At 42.7% G+C, this 23222-nt stretch overlaps 1 protein-coding gene across 2 annotated transcripts in view; it reads left to right on the forward strand.

Annotated features, from left to right (window-relative positions):
- The window catches only part of LOC144685956 (gamma-aminobutyric acid receptor subunit gamma-2-like), a 162577-nt gene that overhangs the window by 14823 nt on the left and 124532 nt on the right, over positions 1-23222 (forward strand). For both annotated transcript variants that reach the window (XM_078551019.1, XM_078551020.1), the window contains exons 5-7: positions 14027-14247; positions 17433-17515; positions 20268-20408. In XM_078551019.1, coding sequence (XP_078407145.1) covers positions 14027-14247; positions 17433-17515; positions 20268-20408 — 445 coding nt within the window. The remainder of the gene's footprint in view (positions 1-14026; positions 14248-17432; positions 17516-20267; positions 20409-23222) is intronic.

Here is a 23222-nt window from a genome sequence, read left to right on the forward strand (position 1 = left end):
GATACACTGGAGTGATTGCAGGAGAGTGAATTGTATTGAGGGAGGGTAGTCTTGTGGGTCTGTTGATATTATAATTAAGGGGCAGTATTTGATGCCCTCCCATGTGGCTGAATTTGATGTCAGGGTCATTTAATCAGGCAGGAGGATGGAGGGTGAGGCACCGGCCACTGCCCCAGCTCCACCCCAATTGATTCCGTGGAGGGAAGTCATGTGGCCGACCTTCCAACCCCAGTGACAATTGAGGCCCATAAGTGGGCAATTAATAAAAACAGAAAATGCCAGAAATACTCAGAAGGTTATACAATTAATGCTTATTTAAGGGCCTGATCCCACTACTGCTGGTGTTAACCCAGTGGGAAGCATGGCAAGCTTACCCATGCGAGCTTGCTTTTGGCTCCCGGGGGAGGGAGGATCCCATGTTCAAAGACGCTCAATGCCTGTTGGAGGGTCCTCGCATCGGGAAGAAGAACCCACCGAGAGCTACACACCTGCCCTTGCTGCTGACTCCCCTCTCCCTTCTTTCCCTGCAACCCCCATCCTCCGAACCCCCTCCTGCCATCACTCACCTGTGGTCTGGGATCCAGCGATGATTCTAGGCCTTGGGTGGGTGCCTTACTGGCAGCAATCACAGCCTCCGGGTGTGGTGCCATTCAGTAGAGTTGCCAGCCTCTGATTGGCCGGCTGCTCTCAATCCGGGGGCCGTGATTCTGGGGAAGGCCTGCCACTGTTCAATTAAATGTCTGAGTGGAACTTAATTTAGCATGCCTTCCCTAAAAGAGGCATTGCGGGGCTCTCCAGGCGGCAAGTAAGACCCCTGTTACCTCCATTAAATACTTCCCTATAGAGTTGTAAAAGTGCAGCTGTGAGCAGAAAATATGAGAGCAGACTTCTTATCTTAACAACTCCAGTTAGATCATTGGATTTTGTTTTACAGTATTGTAGTTTGGTCATTGGTGCAATGATCCTCACTTTCACACACACCGTAGTTTCTTCTTACTGCCTTTGAAGAAGCGGCATGGAGGCCTCCCTGCCTTCTGGGGGAAAGAGAATGTCCTTGCTGTCCAATGACTGCACGGAGGTTACCAGTGGGACATCGGAAACCCTTGGTGACAACTTACTTCTTCTTTCAGTGATTCACAAACAAATTTCTTTTTGTGTGTCTGCAACCAAATTGCAACGCCCCAATAAGAATTGCTGGTTGCCTTTAAGCAGACACCTAGATACTCGATATTCTCCACCGATCGCTACGGTAGACAAATGGGTGGCATTAAAGCAAGTAAGCACCATGAATATTGCTTACCACTTGCGCACATATGAACTGGTGTATGCAATGCCAATTCATGTATCCTGTTTACCAGATGCTGATTGTGATCAGATTTCTGGATTATGTTTGACACTCAAAAAACCATCAGTTTAAAATTGAGGAGTAAGAAATGTGTTTTATTACATTTTATAATAAATGCACCATTTTGCCAACAAAGTACAAAATAACAGGTTATTTTTTCAGGTCTGGATATCTAAAGTAATAAATATTTTGAGTGTTGATAACATTGACATGTAGTATTTTTTATAGCTAGTTTATTTATCTGTACCTGTATATTTTGGATAATGATTTTAAACAAGAGATGGATGTTCATCCTAATTGATGAGAATGATAGGTGGGAGTGCTTTTACAAATAAACTAGAAAAGAAATTCAGCTGACAATAAACTACTTGAATTTCTGGCTTATGGTCTGAAAGCTTCAGTGGTAGAACAGGCTCAAGGTGCTGAATGTCCTACTCTTGTTCCTAGATTCCTATTTGAAGAAGAGTGGGTCCACTTATTCTTTTCACAGGATGTGGGTGTTGCTGGCTAGACCAGCATTTGTTGCCCATCCCTAATTGCCGTTGAGAAGGTGGTGAGAATGTGGTGGTGAGCCGCCTTTTTCAACTGCTGCAGTCCATGTGGTGTAGCTACACCCACAGTACTGTGAGGGAGGGGGTTCCAGGATTTAGACCCAATGACAGTGAAGGAATGGTGATATTTCCAAGTCAGGATGGTGTGTGGCTTGGAGAGGAACCTGCAGGTAGTGGTTCTCATACACCTACTGACCTTGTTTAGGTGGTAGAGGTCAGGGATTTGGTGAGTTGCTGCAATGCACACTGTTGCCACTGTGCATTGTTGTTGGAGGGAGTGAATGTTTAAAGCGGTGGATGGGGTACCAATCAAGAAGGCTGCTTTGTCCTTGATGGTGTTGTGTTTTTTGAATTTTGCTGGAGTTGCATTCATCCAGGCAAATGGAGAGTATTCTATGACACTCCTGAATTGTGCCTTGTAGATGGCAGACTTTGGGGAGTCAGGAGGTGAGTTACTCACTGCAGAATTCCCAGCCTGTAACCTGCTCTTGCTACAATGTTTATATGGCTGGCCTAGTTCAGTCTGGTCAATGGTAACCCCCAGGATGTTGGTAGTGGGGGATTCGATGATGGTAATGCCATTGAACGTCAAAGCAAGATGGTTAGATTCTGTCTTGTTGGAGATGGTAATTGCCTGGCATTTGAGTGGTGCCAATGTTATTTGCCACTTATCAGTCCAAGCCAGAATGTTGTCCAGGTCTTTCTGCACATGGACACAGACTGCATCGGTATTTGAGGAGTCACAAATGGTACCGAACATTGTGCAGTCATCAATGAACACCCCCACTCCTGACCTTATGATGGAAGGAAGGATATTGATGAAGCAGGTCATTGATGATGGTTGAGCCTAGGACACAACACTGACGAATTCCTGCAGCAATGTCCTGGGACTGAGATGATTGACTTCCAACGACCACAACCATCTTCACTTGTGCTAGACATGACTCCAACCAGTGGAGAATTTCCCCCCGATTCACAATTACTTCAGTTTTGTTAGGTTTCCTTGACGCCACATACGGTCAAATGTTGTCTTGATGTCAAAGGCAGCCACTCTCACCTCACCTCTTGAGTTCAGCTCTTTTGTCAATGTTTGTACCAAGGCTGTAATGAGGTTAGGAGCTGAGTGGCCCTGGCGGAACCCAAACTGAGTGTCAGTGAGCAGGTTTTGCTGAAATATTGTCAGGGCCCATAGCCTCTGCAGTATCCAGTGCCTTCAGCCATTTCTTGATATCACGTGGAGTGAATTGAATTTTCTGAAGACTGGCACCTGTGATGCTGGGGATCTCCGGAGGAAGCCGAGATGGATCATCCACTCGGCACTTTTGGCTAAAGATGGTTGCAAATACTTCAGTCTTGTGTGATGGGCTGGGCTCGCCCATCATTGAGGATGGGTATATTTGTGGAGCCTTCTCCTATAGTGAATTGTTTAATTGTCCATCACGATTCAAGACTGGGTGTGACAGGTCTGCAGAGCTTAGATCTGATCCATTGGTTGTGGGACTGCTTAGCTTTGTCTATCACAAGGTGTTTACACTGTTTGGCATACAAGTAATCCTGTCTTGTAGCTTCACCAGGTTGACCTTCATTTTTAGGTGGCCTGGTCCTTCTCCTGGCATGCCCTTCTGCACCCTTCATTGAACCAATGTTGATCCACCATCTTGATGGGGGATCATGACGGGCCATCAAGTTATAGATTGTGTTTGAATACAGTTGAACACAAGGTTTACTAGACTAATACCTGGAATGGGTGGATTACCTTGTGAGGAAAGGTTGGACAGTCTAGGCTTGTATCCACAGGAGTTTAGAAGTGTAAGAGATGACTTGATTGAAACATATAAGATCCTGAGGGCTCTTGACAAGGTGGATGGGAAGAGGATGTTTCCTCTTGTGGGAGAATCAAGAACTAGGGGTCACTGTTTAAAAATGAGGGGTCGCCCATTTAAGACTGAGATTAGGAGAATATTTTCCTCTTGGAGGGTCATGAGTCTTTGGAACTGGTGTTCAACATGGAACAATACTGATTCATCAGCTGAGGGCAGTGGGGCAGCAGGTGTTGAGGGCGGTAGGTGTAATCAGCAGGACGTTTCCTTGCACATGTTTGACCTGCCATTAGACTTCATGGGGTCCAGAATCGATGTTGAGGACTCCCAGGGCAACTCCCTACTAACTGTATACCACCGTGCTGCCACCTCTGCTGGGTCTGTCCTGCAGGTTGGACAGAACATACCCAAGAATGGTGATGGTGGTGTCTGGGACATTGTTTTTAAGGTATGATTCAGTGAGTATAACTATGTCAGACTGTTGCTTGACTAGTCTGAGGTGCAGCTCTCCCAATTTTGGCACAGGCCCCCAAATATTAGTAAGGAGGACTTGGCAGGGTTGACAGGGCTGACTGTGTCATTGCCATTTCCAGTGCCTAGGTCAATGCTGGGTGATCTGTCCGGTTTCATTCCTTTTTGACTTTGTAGCAGTTTGCTACAACTGAGTGGCTTGCTCGGTGACATTTCAGAGGGCACTTAAGAGTTAACCACATTGTTGTGGTTGGTCAAAAATTCAACTCAAAATATAATTGGACATTTATCTAATTGCTATTTGTGGGAAGTTGTTGGTGCAAGATGACTGCTTCATTTACCTGCACACAACAGTTACTACTTCAGAATAGCAATTTGTTGTGTAAACTGTTTTGAGATGTTCTGATATGAAAGTAATATTTCTTTATAATTGATGCATAATGGCCTCCTAGCTGAAACATTACCCTATTGCCTTATCACAGTTTACCAGAATCTAATCTGCAGTTAATTACTAGGAAATAAGTTCAGCATAATCAATGACATGGAGATACAGGAGAATATGGAACTGCACAAATGAAGGTGATCCAGTAATTCAGAACTGACGTTGCAGGAAGACTTGGGGCTGAATTTTACACCCCGAGGGCAGGCGCGCGCCCGACCCGATCAGGCATAAAATCGGCCGAGATGATGTCGGGCGAGTGTCCCGATGTCATCCCGCGTTCGCGCGATATTTCGCTCGTTGGGAGCATGCAAAAGTCGGAAGCGGGCCCGGCAACCAACTAAGAGGACAATTAAGCCTATTAGCGGCGCAATTGTCCGTTATTTTTCGTAGCCTGTCCAACCTTACAGTTGGCAGATGGGCGAATCGGCCAGGCGGCCTTTACATTTTTCATCAAACCTCATCCAAGGGCGGGATGAGGTTTCCGTTATGAAATAAAATAAAAGTAAAAATCTGTCGGCAGCATTTTTATCATCTCTGTGTTCAGGTGCCTGATTGTGATGCTTGGACATTTTTTTCCTGGGGCAGAAATTTCCCCCCGTTGGGGGGGTTGTGCAGGGGGCAGGCGCGAACCTAATCGATGCCCCTAATCGGGGCCGCGCCGCCATTTTAGGTGGGCGGGCCAATTAAGGCCCGCCCAGCGTGATGCACGCCTGGAAGCGCTGAATACTCCCTGTGCGGGTGGGGGGGATTCCCTGAGTCGGGGTCTGCACTCTTTCGCACTGAGCTGCCTCAGGGAGATTAAGTTCAGAATGAAAGTTTTCATTAAAGACAGAGAAAAATTATTTAGACATGTCCCCTCATGTGACAACAATCACATGAGCTGTGACATGTTTATCAAATGTTTGAAAATTTTTTATTTAATTAATAAACCCTTCATGAAACCTCATCCCACCCATGGATGTGGTTTCATGAAAAATGGGAAGGCTGCCTGGGCTCTTCGCCTGCCCGCCAACCTTAAGGTTAGATGGGCAGCATTCTTAACAACTTTAATTACTTTCTTAATGGCCTTAATAGGCCTTTGACAGTTCGGTGGGCATGCAGCTGACTGGGCTGCGCGCCTGCCGCACTGAAAATCTAAATGATGCCTGGAGGCCCGCCCGACGTCACGGCACGTCATTTTACGCGTCGGCGAGCGGGCCCTGCCCCTACTCGCCAACCTGAAAATTCTTCCCCTGATTTTCAATACTTTACTTCATGGCTTTCGGGTCTGCAGCTCCCTGAGGCAGCTCTCTGCCTTCAGGGAGCTTTCTCTCAGTGCTCGTTCGCGCCCGCGGAAACGTCATTGCCCACCCTCCTCCTGCCTCCACCCCGACAGCGCTGAGCTTTTCAGTGCGCGCTTCACACCGGCTGGCTGTTAACTGGCCAGCCAGCGTGAAATTGCGGTCGGGGGCCGATCGCAGTCGGCGGCCTGTTTCCTGACCACTCCCAGGCCTGCTGATCGCGTCAGCCTGCCGAGCTGAAAATTCAGGCCTTGTTCTGATGTGTAATATTAGGAGGTGGACAAGATGTTTCATGGTATAAATAGGTGGTGTGTCACAGGCAGCTGTGGAATGTGATAAATATAAGCACAAACTGATTAGATAATCTGTGACGTTGTGAGTGGGCTAAGATGCACTTCACAACTACAGATATTTATCATATCACAGTCGCCCAGACGCATTGAGCTTTTTCACCGTGTACTGCATTGTTCAACCCTGAAAACGACACCCACATTGATATTAATGGGACTTTGACCACCTGACATCTTACAAATTTTGAACATACTAAGCAGGGAAATTAAACATTTTGCTGTGCATTCTGATGATTTCACACCCTGCACAACATCGTGACATTGTTGTACCGAATTTATTCTGTACGGGCCCGTCTTCTCTAGAAAAGAAAAGGCTGAGGGGTGAAATGTTCAGAAATCTTTAAGATAATGTTAGGATAGATATGGGAAAAATGTTTCTACCGGTCATTAATACAAGATAGTCACTAATAAATCCAATAGGGAATTCAGGAGAAAGTTTCCCACCCCCCCCCCACCCAGAGAATGGTAAGAACGTGGAAATCGCAAACTCGAGCAGTAGTTGAGGTGAATAACATAGATACATTTAAGGGGAAGTTAAATAAACATGGGAGGGAGGAAGAAATAGAGGGGAATGTGGGTAGTTAGGTAAAGAAGAGTTGGAGGAGGCTTGTGTGGAGCATAATCACAGGTATAGGCCTTTTGGGCCAAATGGCCTGTTTCTGTGCTGTAGACTCAATGAATAAGGAGGTTTGGTCTCATTCCTAATTGTAATTATGCATATATATTTATGATATTTATATATTTTAATATCTATTGATAGGAAACTTGCAGTTGCTTTGAATTTTGGTTGCTGTCGCAGTCAGTGTTAGGCTTGAAATGCAGATGTATTCACTCATCTTGACCACCCTAGTGAGGTCACTAAGCATCTTTCAGCACTGCTGCCGTGTCCTGAGGGAGATGCTCTGGGCATTCACCACCCTTGCCACCTGAACCCATTTCTTTCTGAGGCTCTGTCTGGAAGACTTCCTGCCCCTCCCCCCACTGGAAACATGGCACCTCTCCTGGCCTCTTCTTGTCTGACCGTTGCCTCTCAGGCGGCATTGCTAAAGTAAGGGGGCCTTTTCCCTGCCACAGTGTGACATCTTCCTTGACCGAAGTGATTATCCAGCAGTCGACAGTGCATTAGTGCAGCTTCCCTTTTATTGGGACTGCACATTTAAAAAAGGAGGGCTGCCTGGAGGATGTGCTTTGTAGCGCACAGAGGTCACCGAAGTACTGCAGAGAGGAGTGACGTGCTCAATCTGCTTGGGGCCACACTGCAGCATGAAAATGAGATGTACACACCAAAAGGTATGGTGCGAGCAGGTTGCAAATTGTGACCCCCTTGCCTAAAACACACAGCTATCCAATTACTAGCCCATTCAGGCTTTTAAAAAATACTGCTGAGCACCTATGAATTTTGTATCCACTGCCACTAAATCAATGGGCTGGATTCCCCTCTGCAATCCCACACAAAGTCAGGCAGGATAGTGTTGGAGAAGGAAGGAATTTTTGGGTAGTGAGTGTTGCAGCGGCCTCAAAGTTTTAAGCTGGATTTCCTTTCCCTGCTCTTTCCGGATCAGCCTGTCATTCCAGGTAATGTGTTAACCGCTGTTAGGCCGAATGGCTTTTTTTGTGCTGTAATCCCATGCAATTCCATACTTGCAGATTATAAATAATAGTGCAGGTGGGGTGCAGATTTTTTATTTCATGCACCTCACATACCACCACCACGTAGGTGGTGAGGGTGGGCCCCCAAGGGCAGCAGTAACAGTAACAGCCCTGAGATCCTCCAGTGGAGGTAGAGAGCTCTGTCGCAGCATCCTTCCTCCAATCCTGCACTAGCAAACCTTCTTTTATAGGCCTTGGTTATTGCTGAGGCTGACAAGTCTAATTTGCTCAACAATGGAGCGTTTATGTCCCTTTTTAAATGTCTGTCCTCTCCTTTTGCTGTGGTATTGGTTCTTGCTGCAGCAGCAGCTGAATCCTTCAGGCTCTTGCTGTGCATTACAAAAAGATTTCAAAAGGGAAGACCTTGATTGACCAATCTTATTGAATGTTTGAGGAGTTAACAGAGAAAGAAGCCGTTGGTTATGCAGTAGATGTAATTCATCGAGATTTTCGAAAGGCCTTCGATAAAGTGCCTCATAATAAACAAATGAATAACTTCAGAGAATGTGAGGCCAGGGGGCAAGTGAAAAAATGGATTGCTAGCTGTCTTTAAGACAGAAAGCGGAGCGTGTAAATAAAGGGTAGTTACTCAGAGTGGCAGAAGATGGAAAGTGGTGTTACACAAGCATCAGTGCTGAGACCATTGCTCTTCACAATTTACATTAACAATTTGGACTTTAGAATCAAAAACAATTTCCAAATTTGTGGATAATACCAAATTGCGGGGAATAGTCAATACCGAGGAGGACAACAATTAAAGGAGGGCGTGAGTAAACTTGCAGAATGGGAAAATGATTGGCAAATGACATTCAATGCAGATAAATATGAGGGAGCATATTTTGAAAGGAAGAACAGGGATGTCACTAATTACTTAGAAGTTGCAGGTCAAGGTGGGATTGAGGAACAATGGGATCTCAGGATACAAATATACCAATCACCAAAGGTTGTGCTATAGGCTAGTTAGCAAGTCCATAAAAAGTTCATAAATGAACTAAGGGTTGGATTTTCCAGCCACTCCTGCCGGTGGGATCTTCCAGCCCCGCCAAAGTCAGCGGCCATTTAAGTGGCTCGCCGCATCCGCTACTGGGCCGGAAAATCCCAGCCTAGGTTTTATGGTTGGTGGGCAGACGAAAGGGCCAAGTGGCCTTTTTTACGAAACCTCATCCACAGACGGGATGAGGTTTCCGACAGCAAATAAAAATAAAATAAAAATTTTAAAATTTAATTAATAATATGTCCCTGCTTATGTGACAGAGTCGCATGAGGGGATATCTTTTATAACATTTTAGAAACCTTCATTTTTTATTTTGTAAAATGTTGATCTCTCTGAGGCAGCTCTGTGCCACAGGGGGACTTTCAAGCGCGCACCCATGCGCATCGTTCACGCTTGCTCTCCTCACCGCTAATGGGGAATTCAGACGAAACTTGTTCTCTCAAAGACTGGTGACAACGGGGAACTCATTACCACAGCGAGTGGTTAAGGCAAATAGTATATAATGCATTGAAGGGGAATCTAGACAAGCATATGAGAGAGAAGGGAATAGAGGGTTATGATGATAGATTTAGATGAGGAAAGATGGGAAGAGGCTCGAGTGGAGCATAAATGCTGGATTGGTAGGGCCAAATGGCCTGTTTCTGTGCCATATATCCTTTGCAATCCTATGTAATCTGACAGAAATAGATTAGGGTGTGGGCCATTTCTAAGGGACAGGTGAAGTCTCACTTGAAACTTTACCTGGAGGTAAATGGTATGGCTTCACAAGCATCTTGTCCAGGTGACCACTTTTTATTTATGGGCAGAAATAGTAAGAACCTCATACACTATTTGATTGTGGATACACCATTGACAATTCTGCTATTACCTTGAAAACCGCATTGGTACACTCCCAACTTTAGTTATTGTGTAGGAATCAGCAGTGGAATATTTTCTTCTTTTGATCTAAGAAAGCAGCACCAAGATTAACTTTTGTATCACACTCTCAGACACTGCTCCAATGTAGAGCAAGGATTGGACTAGCTCCTTTCCTTCTCCATGTCGTTCAGTATCACAACATGTGACAAATTTACCCAACACCCCACTGATTGAACATTTTTCAGCTGATTTTGTTTTTCTTCTGTTGCTTCTTATTTGGGGTCCTGTGCAAGACCCTGTCACTGGCCAGGGGAATGAGGAGGTGCTCTCTAACCAGCCACTAAGTGTGCAAGAATAGCCATGGCACACTTCCATCTGAGTTTCCATCTCTTCATGTGAGGAAGCGCCTGGAGTCCTGTGTTATATGCTTGCTCTTAATGGAATGGCTGAGTTGGGAAGTCACTGGAGTGAATTTTGCTCTGTTGGGGGGGCGGGGTGCGGTGGCATATTGCTCACACCCCCTGTGCAAAAAGTCAGTCGACAGCGCACCGGCTTTAAATAGGGTTGCCCCACAGTGATGATACACTGAGGGTGGCCTTAACAAGGCGAGTTGGGACTTCCCACCTCAGGGACAGGAAGTCCCGCCCTCAAGAACTGCTGGCCAATCTGATTGGCTGGCAACTGAGTGATCCTAGCAGTGTCAGAATGCAGTAGAGGCTATCTCTGGGACTACAAGGGAGTCCCGACAAGAAGATCATGCATGCTGGACTGAAAGATAAGTCTGGAGTTTTTGGTCAGGGAGGGACCGGGGACCCAAGCGAGGGGGGGTTGGAGGGAGGTGGTGGAGTCGGGTTCGAGAGGCTTGGGGGGGTGGGTGTTGTGGTGAGGCACAAAGGGGCAGAGGGGTACCATTTTGTGGGGGGACACAAACACTCCCTACCCTCCTTCCCGCCTTTTACCCAGAGTTGGGAAAGTAGCGGGCTGGCCACTTTCCTTCAGCCTTCCCCCACTCACGGCATTATGAAGGTGGAGGCATAAAGGCCCTTCATTGGCCTTTAATAAAAAACTTAAGGACCTCAACAGGCCTAAGGGCGTGTGGGCTTGCTGACGCCTCACCCGCCCACACTCGGGTGTGGGTGTGAAGGCGGTGGGCTAGCCACCCATTTTATTTTACGTACCCCATTGCCTTCATATATGTCAACATGGGGCTGTAAAACTCTCCCCACTGTGTCAGCAGCTGTAGCCACAATCTGATCCTACAGATTTTTCTGTAGTGACTGACTCATTTCACTGATGATCCAGTGCTTGAATGAGCTCTGCCCTTGAGGCATCAATTTTTAAGCAGGCTTTTAAAATTCTAATTGGATTTAACAGCAGTTGAAAAGGTTCATGCCGATATATAAACATTTTCTTGTTTCTAGTTATGAAGAAGGGGGCTAATTTAACTAGAGTGTGCCAACTGTATGGGTTAAATACCAATAGTTGCTGAGGTAGTTCTTGAGGCTCGCCTCCTCTTTATTCCAATGTGATGCCATGGCACCATGGAGCCATGATGAGAAATCTTTGGACAATGAGGACGCTGCATAGAGAGAACTATCAAGGAGTTGAGTATATTAACTTTTTCTGATTGATCTTCAGTTAAACTAACTAATAGCTTCCTACTGATCCCACTTTCCTTAATTTAAAGAAATATATTTGCACATTTCATAATTGTCTTCTTAACATATTGTGCATAATATTTACCCTTAATGAATTTTTAACTTTATACATGCAGGATATCGTCCCAGATTTACAGTGATTTTGACAGCAAATTTCATTTTCAGAAATAAATGATCCTATTCACTTATCGAATCATAGAATCATAGATTTATTATTTATTATTTTAAAATTGCGTACAGCTTTCTTGGATACATGTAAATTTCTCAAGGGATAAAAATAGATATGATGCTCATTGCAGAGGATAAATGTCAACTTCACTATTGAAATAATCTGTGATTGCTTTGCTCCCTGTTCTGTGCATCTGCCGTGTGAAGATCATTAAAACTGATCAAAACATCAACTATATAATGTTCGAAGGGTATTTACTAATTCCCATCATAACTTATGAACAGGCATCCAGATGTCTTCAGAGGGGAATGACCATCTATCTGTTGAAAATATCTTGTGCAGCAATGACTCAATTCATATGGCCTTCTCAGCCATTCCTTCAGAATGAAGTAGGAACTTCTCCATGAATCAAAGTAAAGACATTAGAGAAATATATATTATGACAAATCCTCCACTGCCTGCTTTATTTCAGTTCAGTAAAACAGGTTATAGGGCACTATATCCTTCCATTAGTGCCTCAACTGAACAGATTTTATGACAGAAGTGCTCTTGACACATTTATCGCATCCAGTTATAACATATCACATGTGTGTGAGATAAGTGTGAAACCAACACTACTTATAAATATTAATATACTTTGTAGTAACTTAATGTTATACTGTTCTAGAATTTTAATTTGTTTAATATTATTAAGGTGTTTTATCTCAACCTTTACTTGGGTGTAAAACTGCAGTTTTTCTTTGATGATAGGTAGATATGTTTCAATATTAGAAACTACAGACATTAAATAATATTAATCGTTGGATTAAATACTACGGGATCAATTTTGAACTTTTCACCTAGGCATAACATTCCTGATTGGCCACCTGTCTTCCTTTCTGTTAACAGTAGGAGGAAAACATATGCCCATTCACAGGATCTGAAATACCTTTCTTCACTAAATGGTTTAAATATAGATGGAAGTATTAACTAATGGAACATGTCTCCTCTTGCGTGATTACTTTTTTGTTAAAATTGTTGAAGGCAGGTACTCCACATCTTATATTTGGGAATCAATATTTATATATGGCATCACAGTCACATTCGCAGCTAATTTTGTCCACATAACATTACTGACTTTGCAATTGCTCATGACTGATGCTATAAAAATGAAGAAAGATTCACAAGGCTGCTGTGGATCTATGAATCTGGATTTAACAGAATGAATGCCTAGAGCAAGCTCAAGAACATTAGGTGCCTTGAATCCAACTTAAAGGAGCTCAGTATAAAAGCAGCTTAGTGTGAACAATAGCACCGTGTATACTTAAATGAATAGATTGTTACTTGTTCTTTACCCTGTGGAACCAGGTGATTCTCATTGGGTGCTGGATCAACAGATTTACCATTAGGGCTAAAGCAAAATACAGTTGATGCTGGAAATCTTAGATAAAAACAGAAAGTGCTGAAAAACTCAGCAGATCTGGCAGCATCTGTGGAGAGAAAAACAAAGTTAACACTGCATTGGATATTGAGGGCTGCCCATGGATGGGAAAGCAGGTGGGTGGACCCATAAACTAGGGTGCCATGCCATCAGGGGCGTGCCCACTGCCGGCCCACTCACTGTGATTTCATAAGGGGGAGATGTCGGGTGGGCTGCCTGCCCATTACTCAATTGCATCCCTTAAGTGGGCAATTAATGCTCACATAAGAGGCTTATCCTGCCTGGATTTAATGAGTGATTGGCGATGCCTGCACCCAACATATAGGAAGACAGGTTTGTCCCTGCAGGCTGCTGGCCTGTGAAAGGTGGAGGAGAGTGTGCCTCCTTCCTGAGTTCACAGTGCCAATTGGAAGCCCCCCTCATAGTTTTCTGTTCCCCTTCTCCCTTTCCCCCTCCTCCCTGTCCAACATGCACCCTCAACCCCTCCAGCCCCCCCTCCCCCAATCATTTGGGCCCCCCTGCTTGCCCCTGACAAGATCCCAGACTTAGCTGGAGGTCCAGTCCAGCTCAACACACCTCCCCTTTGGCCTAGCTGCAGTACTGGCAGTGGCCATTGCTCCTGGTGGGGCTGATGGTACTGTAGAACTGCCTGCCTCTGATTGGTCAGCAGCTCTATGATGTGGGACTTCCTCTTGAAGAGGGACAGAAGTCTCGCCTCAGAACAATTAAAGGCCCTTCGGCTGAAAAATTAAAGCGGGGCGAACCAGTCAACTGGAGGCGAGCTCGCCTCTGACATTTACACTGGGAAGTGGGGAACCCACCCTCAGCATATAATTCACCTGTGTTTCAGGCTGATGACCTTTCTGTTCTAATTTAATTGACAGTTGAGTTAACTCAATGCTTTAACACTGAGTACTTCATGGGAAAGATATGTTTTAGAAGCTTCATATATATAGTATTGAAACTTTGTCCCTGAATACAAATATTGATTACTTCATATATTGGATCTATTCAACAGGAGTATACCATTGACATATTTTTTGCCCAAACATGGTATGACAGACGTCTCAAATTTAACAGCACTATGAAGGTCCTCAGGCTCAACAGCAATATGGTTGGCAAAATATGGATACCGGACACATTCTTTAGAAATTCCAAGAAGGCTGATGCCCATTGGATAACAACTCCAAATCGAATGCTCAGGATATGGAATGATGGAAGAATATTATACACACTAAGGTAATTTAAGTTAACTTGTTAATGTTTTGCTAAAATATAAGACAGAAATGAACTTTGTTCCCAGGCCAACTGGGTGGACTTTTTAACAGTTATACAACCTACTCAACTATTTCATTTGCTTGTTTTTTTAATGCCAGTAAATCTTCATTTTATTATAATTATTCTGATAAAGATAGAGAATAGGCTTTCATTCAATTCAAGGTTATTTCTTTTGAACATTACCTGTGAAGTTGAGATTTTTTTTTCTAGCTATTATATAAAATAAGTCTTCTGCGCATTGTACAGCTGAGCAGCATCTTTCAGTGAGTGGCAGATTCATACAGATCAGGAATGCCATGGATTGGATCACAAAATACTGCTGATCATGGTCAAGGTGGCAACAGGGATCCTGGATTGGTTTTAGGATTCCTGGTTAGAGGGAGACAAAGATCATCCAGGGATCCTGCTCCCGAGCATCATCCAAGTCAAACTGCACATGCATGGATATTTACTGAGGACAGGACCAGCCTTAGCTGTGCATAGCTCACTGGCATTTATAGTCAAGGCTGGCAAATGAATCCTGGCAAGGTGCTGGACAGTTGCTATGTGAAACTCAAACCTTTGCTGCATCCTCCCTACAGTGAGCAATTTTTGCAAAAACGCAGTAGTCCTGGTTTGCAAAACTTAATCATGACCACATGGACTGAGAAATAAAAAAAAAAATCGAAGATCTGATTACCTTGACCCTGTATTTCCTCAAGCTTCCTGCTGTCTCACTGCCGTAACTTCAATGTAAATGTTGGAAGCCCTATTTACATGCATGAACACAGTTCCACCACACTCTCTTTCTATGGAAATCCTTGACCCAGATTATTATGGAACAGGGCATCATTAGTTAGACTTTGTCCCGTACCCTATAGTTTGTTAAAAACAAAATTAAGCTGTTGGAAGTGTGATGCCAACAAGGTACCTGGGACCTTGGTGAAAGATGAGACCAGCAGTATATCCCTTAGCCAATGTGATTTAAAGATTGAGAAAGAAACCGAAGAAGAAATGAGAAGGGAAAAGGCTGAATTATGATCAAATCAGGTACAGAAAGAGAAATGAAGAGACGGATAGAACGATTGTATTAAGGTTCAGAAAAGTAAGAAATAATGATTTAAAATTTGAAATATTTGTTTCTCAAAAAATAATTTATTACACGCAGGAATGGGACTCAACAGTTGACAGGTTGGTTGACATTGTATTACTGTTAGTACATCATTAAAAGGGTATTTGTGATGCTAAATATGTACTCTATTTAGTACATATAGAGCATTTCTGCAGTGAGTTCAATGTGAATTTAATTTTCAAAATCTAGCAGATTCCTAATAGTAAATTGGGAGCTTGAGGGCGTGGCTATTTTTGCAAGCCCAATGGCAGAGCACCACAAATTGTCCAGCAACTTGTGACGATTTGCTATTCATGAAGTATCTCTTCCTGGTCACAAGCTGCTAGATCATTTACGTATGAAGAATGATGAGTGCTGTTAAACCTGTTGTTATTTGGCAGAAAATTCTGGGCCATTATATCTGTTCTCTCTTAACTAATCAAAGGCACCATTCAATAATTAAGCCATAATGGAGCGATATTGAGAGCTGTGGGCTTCAATGCACTTCAGTTAGTTAGGTGATAGTATTTTCACTTACTGTCTAACCAGGACCACTAAAAATTCCAACAAGCAACCATGGATATTTTTGCAGAAGTTTTAGATATTTTGGTTTGAAAGTAGATTGAATTATTCAAATCTATAACCTCAGCAAAGCACTTCACTTATGCTAATAACTGTTAATAAAGAATAATAAGTGTGAAATAATATGCTGCTGGTAATAAGTCAATGTTTAAGGAGTAATGTTTGTGCCACAAAAACAAGAGGGAATCCAATCATCTCCCCACGACATTCAATGGCATTACCATCACTGAATCTGCCATTATCAACATCCTGGGGGGTTACCATTGGCCAAAAACTGAACTGCTCCAGCCATATAAATACTGTGGCTACAAGAGCAGGTCAGAGGCTGGGAATTCTGTAGAGAGCAACTCACCTCCTGACTCCCCAAAACCTGTCCACCATCTGTAAGGCACAAGTCAAGAGTGTGACTGAATACTCTCCATTTGCTTGGATGAGTGCAGCTCCAACAACACTCAAGAAGCTCGACACCATCCAGGACAAAGCAGCCCACTTGATTAGCACCCTGTCACCACCTTCAACATCCACTCCCTCTACCATCTTTGCACAGTGGCAGCACTGTGCACCATCTACAAGATGCACAGCAGCAACTCACCAAGGCTCCTCCGACAGCACCTTCTAAACCTGCAGCCGATACCACTTGGAAGGATAAGGGCAGCAAATGCATGGGAACACCATCGTCTGCAAGTTCCTTTCCTAGGTACACACCATCATGACTTGGAAATATATCGCCATTCCTTCACTATTGCTGGGTCAAAATCCAGGAGCTCCCTCTGTAACAGCATTGTGGATGTACCTACACCACATGAACTGCAGCGGTTCAAGAAGGCGGCTGATCACCTTCTCACGGGCAAATGGAGATGTGCAACAAATGCTGGCCTAGTCAGCAATGCCCACATCCTGTGAAAGAGAATAAAATAAAGATAAGTGCTCCCTTAGTTAGAGCACTGCAGTTACATTTAAATTCTAATCAAGCTATAAATACATCAGACGTGCAATTTGTTAATGCATTTGAATAGCGCTCACGTTAACTGGCAGATACTGTCTTATTTTCTTTAATGGAAATTCTCAGAAATAAAATTAATTATGTAAACTAGATTAGTCTTTGATAATCTGAATCAGTTCCTATGTTGTGATTGACTGCTGAAGATATCATGAAGTATGCGATTTCTATTATATTGTTTCTTATCTAAATAAAATTCACCTTGGGTTTGAGTTGTGTACAATATTCCCATGGTTTGAGTTTTGCATAATAATGTTAATGTACTTTCTATTGTGAAGTATACTATCTTTTGTGTGCCTTATGAAGCATCCCAAGTTAACTCTTTTTATGCCCTCTGTGTCTTTAATGTGTAACATATGCCCATATCTTTGACTCATACCTGACTCAGAATTTTACATGTATCTTACGTAGGTGAATATATTTCTTTCTAATGAAAGTCTTTCTGTCACAACAATGATCTTTTACTATTTTTAGGTTGACAATCGATGCTGAATGCCAGCTTCAACTGCATAACTTCCCAATGGATGAGCACTCATGTCCTTTGGTATTCTCAAGCTGTATGTATAACTTTATGATATATAATTTAACTATACATATGTAAAGCAGCAATGTCATCCATTAAAAATTGCAGAATGCTTGAAAAAATATTTTGCCACAAAGAAGGCTGTGTAAGATGCGCTTCAGAATTTTAGTACATATCAACATTTTATGAACTAATTATCTTCCTAAAGTACACATTGTAACAAATATAGTATAACTGAAAGTGTTAATCTGTGGGATTTGTCAATAACTAACAGTTCAACATTTCATGTTAGTGCAATGAAAGCTCCCAATTGTTCTTTATTAGTGATACCCATGCTCATCTAGAGACGTCCTAGTTTTGAATCTGCCCACACCTGGCATCAACAGTGCAGGTGGGGGTCATGGCAGAATGATGGTGGGGCCAGGGGGGCAGATTTGTTCCTTGCCCCAGGCTCCTAATTGTTTTACTTGCCTACCTTCAGGCACAAGAAAGTTAACGAACCAGAGGAGTGGGGGCATAATTTAAATGGCGGTTTGTGTCTTGATGATATTTCAGGGATGTGCATGTCATTTTAATTGCATGCCTATCTATGGCCTTCACAGTTTCCCAGCTTCAGTATAGCTGACAGAACAAGTATCTAGGCCCACATGCTTTTTTTTGACGTGTTCCTTGTGGGCCAGGAGGGTAACATGGTCCTTCCGTGCCCAGGGTTTTATCTTCCACTGATCATCAACTTGCCAATCCCACATAATTCCGATTTACCTTACCTGCCCTGGACCTGAAACCCCCACCCTGTTTTGACTTCTACCCACCAGTGGTGATGTCATGCTTTGGCCCTTGCTTGCCCATTTCCCTCCCAAGTTAAAATTGGCCCTGTAACAGGCTATTCTCCACATACGGAAAATTATGACACTAACACCAAATAAGTTATAGTGTTTAATGGCCTTGCATTTCTAATACTATGTAGCTTTGCTTCCCAGACACATGACACTGGTAACTGTAAAGAATTGCTCCATAATCATGCATCATCAATTGACCAGACAATATAAACATTGCAGCTACAAAGCAGTTCAGTGACTGCACTTGCAACATAATAGTTTGTTCCCTACCTTTGCAAAGCTTTTCCACCACCCACCATCTGCAAGGCATGCATTAGGTGTGTGACAGAATACTCTCCACTTCCTTGGTTGAATGCAGTTGCAAACACAATTTAAGAAGCTTGACACCATCCAGAACAAAGCAATCCACTTGATTGTCACTTATCCATTAACTTAAATATCCAACCCCTCCACCACTGGTGCCCCATGGCTCTGATTTGTGCTATCTATTGGATACAAGGATTCTTCCACAGCAAACTCACAACCTTTACCAACTTAGAAGGACAAGGGCAGCAGGTGCTTGAGAACACCATTGCTTCCAAGTTCCCTTCCAATTTACACACCACCCTGAATTGGACCTATATCGCCATTCCTCATGATTGCTGAATCAAAATCTTTGAGCTTCCTCCCTAATGGCACTGTGGAAGCACCTTCACCATATGGACTGCAGGGGTTCAAAAAGAAGGCCCATCATCACCTTCTCAACTAAGAATGGGTAATAATTGCTGGTCTTGTTAGCAGCATCCACATTCCAAGAATCAAAATAAAATAAAATAATATTTATGAATATCTATATATGGCTGTATAATTACCCACTATAATACACTGCTAACATTCATTAGGCAGAAAGGCAGTTGGGAGAAGTTAATGTCACTTGTGAATTGTAACAGACAAGTGTGGAATAGTGAAAGCGGGCAAGTGTGGAATAGTATTGTGTTTGGAATAGATAAATATTCTGAAGTTTTGTTTAGTTAACATTGAATATTAATGAGCATTTATGCAGAATAAAACAACATTGCTCGGCAACAAAGCAAATGAACTAAGGTTCAGGATAGAGACGTTAAGTTTTGGTCATCTGCCAGGTGAGGGGACTGATTTAAAAGAAGTTAGATGTTTGTTTTAGTGCCACCATGGGAGGATTTTGGCAGAATTCATGTTAAAAATACCGCTATTAAGTTAAATATAGCTCTCAAGAGATTAAAATCACAAAACATTAAAGCTAGGGAATAGAGATTAGAATCCAGATGAACCAGTTTGCAGTAGAAACTAGAAATTGCTTCAGGTATCCCCCGTGAATATTTATACTTTTAGCTTTTGCAGTGTCCTATATATTTGTGCCTAGTATATATACTGTTCTACTGATAATATACTCCAGGAAGGGGGCAATTGTTAGGTTTATAGAAAGGCTAAAGGTGTCTACAACAATTAAGGAAATTAAAAAGATATATCCACGATCTTACCGTAAATGAAACCATAAGAGTAAGTGACAAAAGCACACAGGTTCAAAGTAGTAAAAGTTAAATTCAAAACTGATATCGGGAAGTTCTTCACACAAAGAATGATCAATTTCCAGATAGAGAAGTGGAGGCAAAAACTTCAAAGTCCTTTAAGAAAGAATTAGATGAAGCAATCATAAGGCTGCAGGGTCTTTCTGAATGGATTAATCATGGTGGGCTGAATGGCATTACTCATCCATAATTACAGTTTGATCTTATGATTGAAGCTATCCTCTGATTATTTGCTTCTGGATATTGAATAGATAGGTTAGCGCTCATGGTAGTGCAGTGTACTTGGTTTGTGGAAAGTGCAGATTTGACGACCTTTTCTTCCTTCATGATTTCTTACATCCTCATTCAAAATTGATGTCTTAATAGAAAAATAGTGAACGTTTTTGAATCTAATTTTTAGATGGCTATCCCAAAGATGAAATAATATATCAGTGGGCGAGATACCATTCTATTATCTTTGGAGAGCCACGCTTTTGGAGGCTGTATCAATTTGCATTTCTTGGATTGAGAAATACAACAGACCTTGTAAGGACTACTTCTGGTAAGTCTCTTTCTGAAACTGTGAACCAGCAAAATAGTTCTTCCCATCAAAGGGTCATATTATTGAGATTTGAGCACCTGTGCAGGCTCTAGCAGAGAGTCTTTGAAGAACTGTGGACAAAATATTTGTTTAACAAGAACATTAGTAACAAGATGATTTATTCTGCTGAGTTTTTGTTCTACCACTGATAAAACTTGGTATTTACAACTGGAAATGTTTGTAGTCTTGAGCTGAGCTGTGTAATGTGGAAATGTGCAAGCTAATTGAGGATCAGTTTGGTGCTTTGGCACAATCAAAGTGTAATCAAAACCTATAGGAAACCATCTGGAAATGACATTCCATTTTTGGCAAATATACATGATATGAGATGTCACTCTCAAGATGCCAGTTTTAATGTACCTCTCTTTTGAAGTTATATAAGTAATGGTGGTATGTCTGATGTCAGATATAACAGATATCAACACAATTAGCATGAAGTGTTGTGTTGACATATTATAAAACAAATGGAACTGAATGCAAAATGCATACATTTAAGCATAATTAGTGAGTTTCTTCCATACCTAAAACCTTTGCTTGGGTGATCTTCTGGAAGCACAAAATGATTTGTAAATCAGGTTATGTTTCAGTTCCCCTGAAGGTGAACGTTGACAAATACTCACAAATCACAGTTCCGATCTGAGACTGATGATGACGGAGTTTGAAATGATCATTTAACTAATATCTTTAGAAGGCATATATAGTTTACATTGAGATAAAGCTGGAGTTTCTTGATGGACAATTGATTGTGGACTTATTTTTTTAAAAAATCGTTTACGGGATGTGGATGTCGCTGGCTAGGCCAGCATTTATTGCCCATCCCTAATTGTCCTTGAGAAGGCAGTGGTGAGCTACTGCCTTGAACTGCTGCAGTCCAAGAAGGCAGCTCACCACCACCTCCTCAAGGGCAGTCAGGCATGGGCAATAAATGCTGCCTGCCCCCAATGTGTATTCTTCTTATACAATGGGCAGGATTGAATTGGCCCAATGGAGGTCTCACCCATTGGGAGGAGAACCAGCGGAGAACCCCAATCAGTTCCATGTGGGTGGCCTGATGGTATTATAGGTCCCCTTCAGGGACTTATGTGACCATCGTTGAACCTTCCCCAGAATTCAGGACCCTGGCAGCGGAAGTCCTGTAGGCGGAGAGCTGTCAGTCAAGCAGACTCCCCCCTCCAGTGACACCCCACAATCCCCATTTTTCCCTCACTCAACTTTGGCTTGGTGTCCTTAGGCAATCCCTTGGTTCCTTCCAATGGTGTTGACAGCAATGAGGAGATGCAGCCCCTTCACACCCCCACCCATCACCCCACCCATCCTGATGCTGGGTCCCTTGTTCGTGCACAGAGTGCATGATAATGAGTGACTCATCCCTGGGAGGCCAATGGCAAACCCAATATGGTTGCTGGGCCGTCTTTGGGAGGTGCGGGAAAGCCTTGTTGTTCCCATTTAATCCCTGAGCCACCACTGAATTGTGGTGGGCTCAGGAATAATTGGTTCATTAATGAACCTAACTGACATCCCGTCGCTGGTGTCCAGGAATCGCGTGTCAGCACCTTCCATCCTCCAACTTCATCGGGAGAGGTTTTGCTGCTCCCGGGAGACCGATGGGGTGCCTTTCCCATGATTAAGTGGGGAGAGCTGCCATGGTTCCTGCCGCATTTTGCTGGAATAAATTCCACACAATATATGTGAACCGAAAAATATATTCTTAGAATTTAACTTGACTGTTGGAGGCCAATAGACCCAAGAAATTGCAAGTACCCTGGGCTAACTACTTTTTAAATTTTCCCATTTATAATGTTGTACTACAACCAAATGATATACTTAAATAACATTGGAGTAATACAGTTACACAATGCAATTAGACCTGTTAGTAACAATTTTAAGTATTCATTGAAAAATGTAAAAACCTTTGAATGTTTCCTCATCATTTCCTCCTTTTTTATCAGCACTCTTTTCCTCTTCTGCTCTATTCTCTCTGCTACTTGATTCTCTCTCTCATATTTATATTTTACCGTACAGTTTTTAATTCTGATGCAGTCTATTACCTAATTCTAAGCTTTTCCTCTTTAAAGCTTAAATGCTTCTCCCTGTCTGTGTTCCACTGTTGCCTGGATTGTGCTCTCAGAATAACATGCTACAATGTTGACCCTTCTTAAAACAATCCAGTACTAATCAGACAGCAGCTGTTTGTTCATAACATTTGAGTTTGAGATCACTATTTGTTAGCCTAAGCAACTGACAACCACTAAATCAGTTTGCATTCATATTGTCCTTATGTACAATCAAGCTATCTCATAATATAGAAATTAGATGATCTAACAGATTGCCTTGGAGGTCCTCTTGTTTCAAGTGGTAACATTTTTATTTCTTAATATCCTTTTTCGAAGGGTTTCATTGATATTCAGTGACCCTCCATCCCATTGACAAAAGCTGTGGACACACATTTCTTGCCATGGACACTCATTTCTTGTGATGTTCATAGGTCGAGTAGGAACTAATACGTTGGGATTTTCAACTTCTTCAGTTGTTCAAAGTAGATAGATATTGCCATGGCCAAATGAAAAATATTAATAGAGTTCCTAGGGGGAAATAGGTGGTGGTCAATTTTTAGCTCTTTAACACAATCTTTTGAGTAGTAGTCATATCATAAGGCAGATAATGTACTATTTTAATTCTAGTCAGCAGCAGATTCCACCCCACCCCCTCACCACCTTCCACATATGCCTGTAGTATATTGCTTATTGCTTTAATTGTTTGATCTCTTTACTAAGG

This window comes from Cetorhinus maximus, chromosome 10, assembly GCF_964194155.1.
Source record: "Cetorhinus maximus chromosome 10, sCetMax3.hap1.1, whole genome shotgun sequence".
NCBI lineage: Eukaryota > Metazoa > Chordata > Chondrichthyes > Lamniformes > Cetorhinidae > Cetorhinus > Cetorhinus maximus.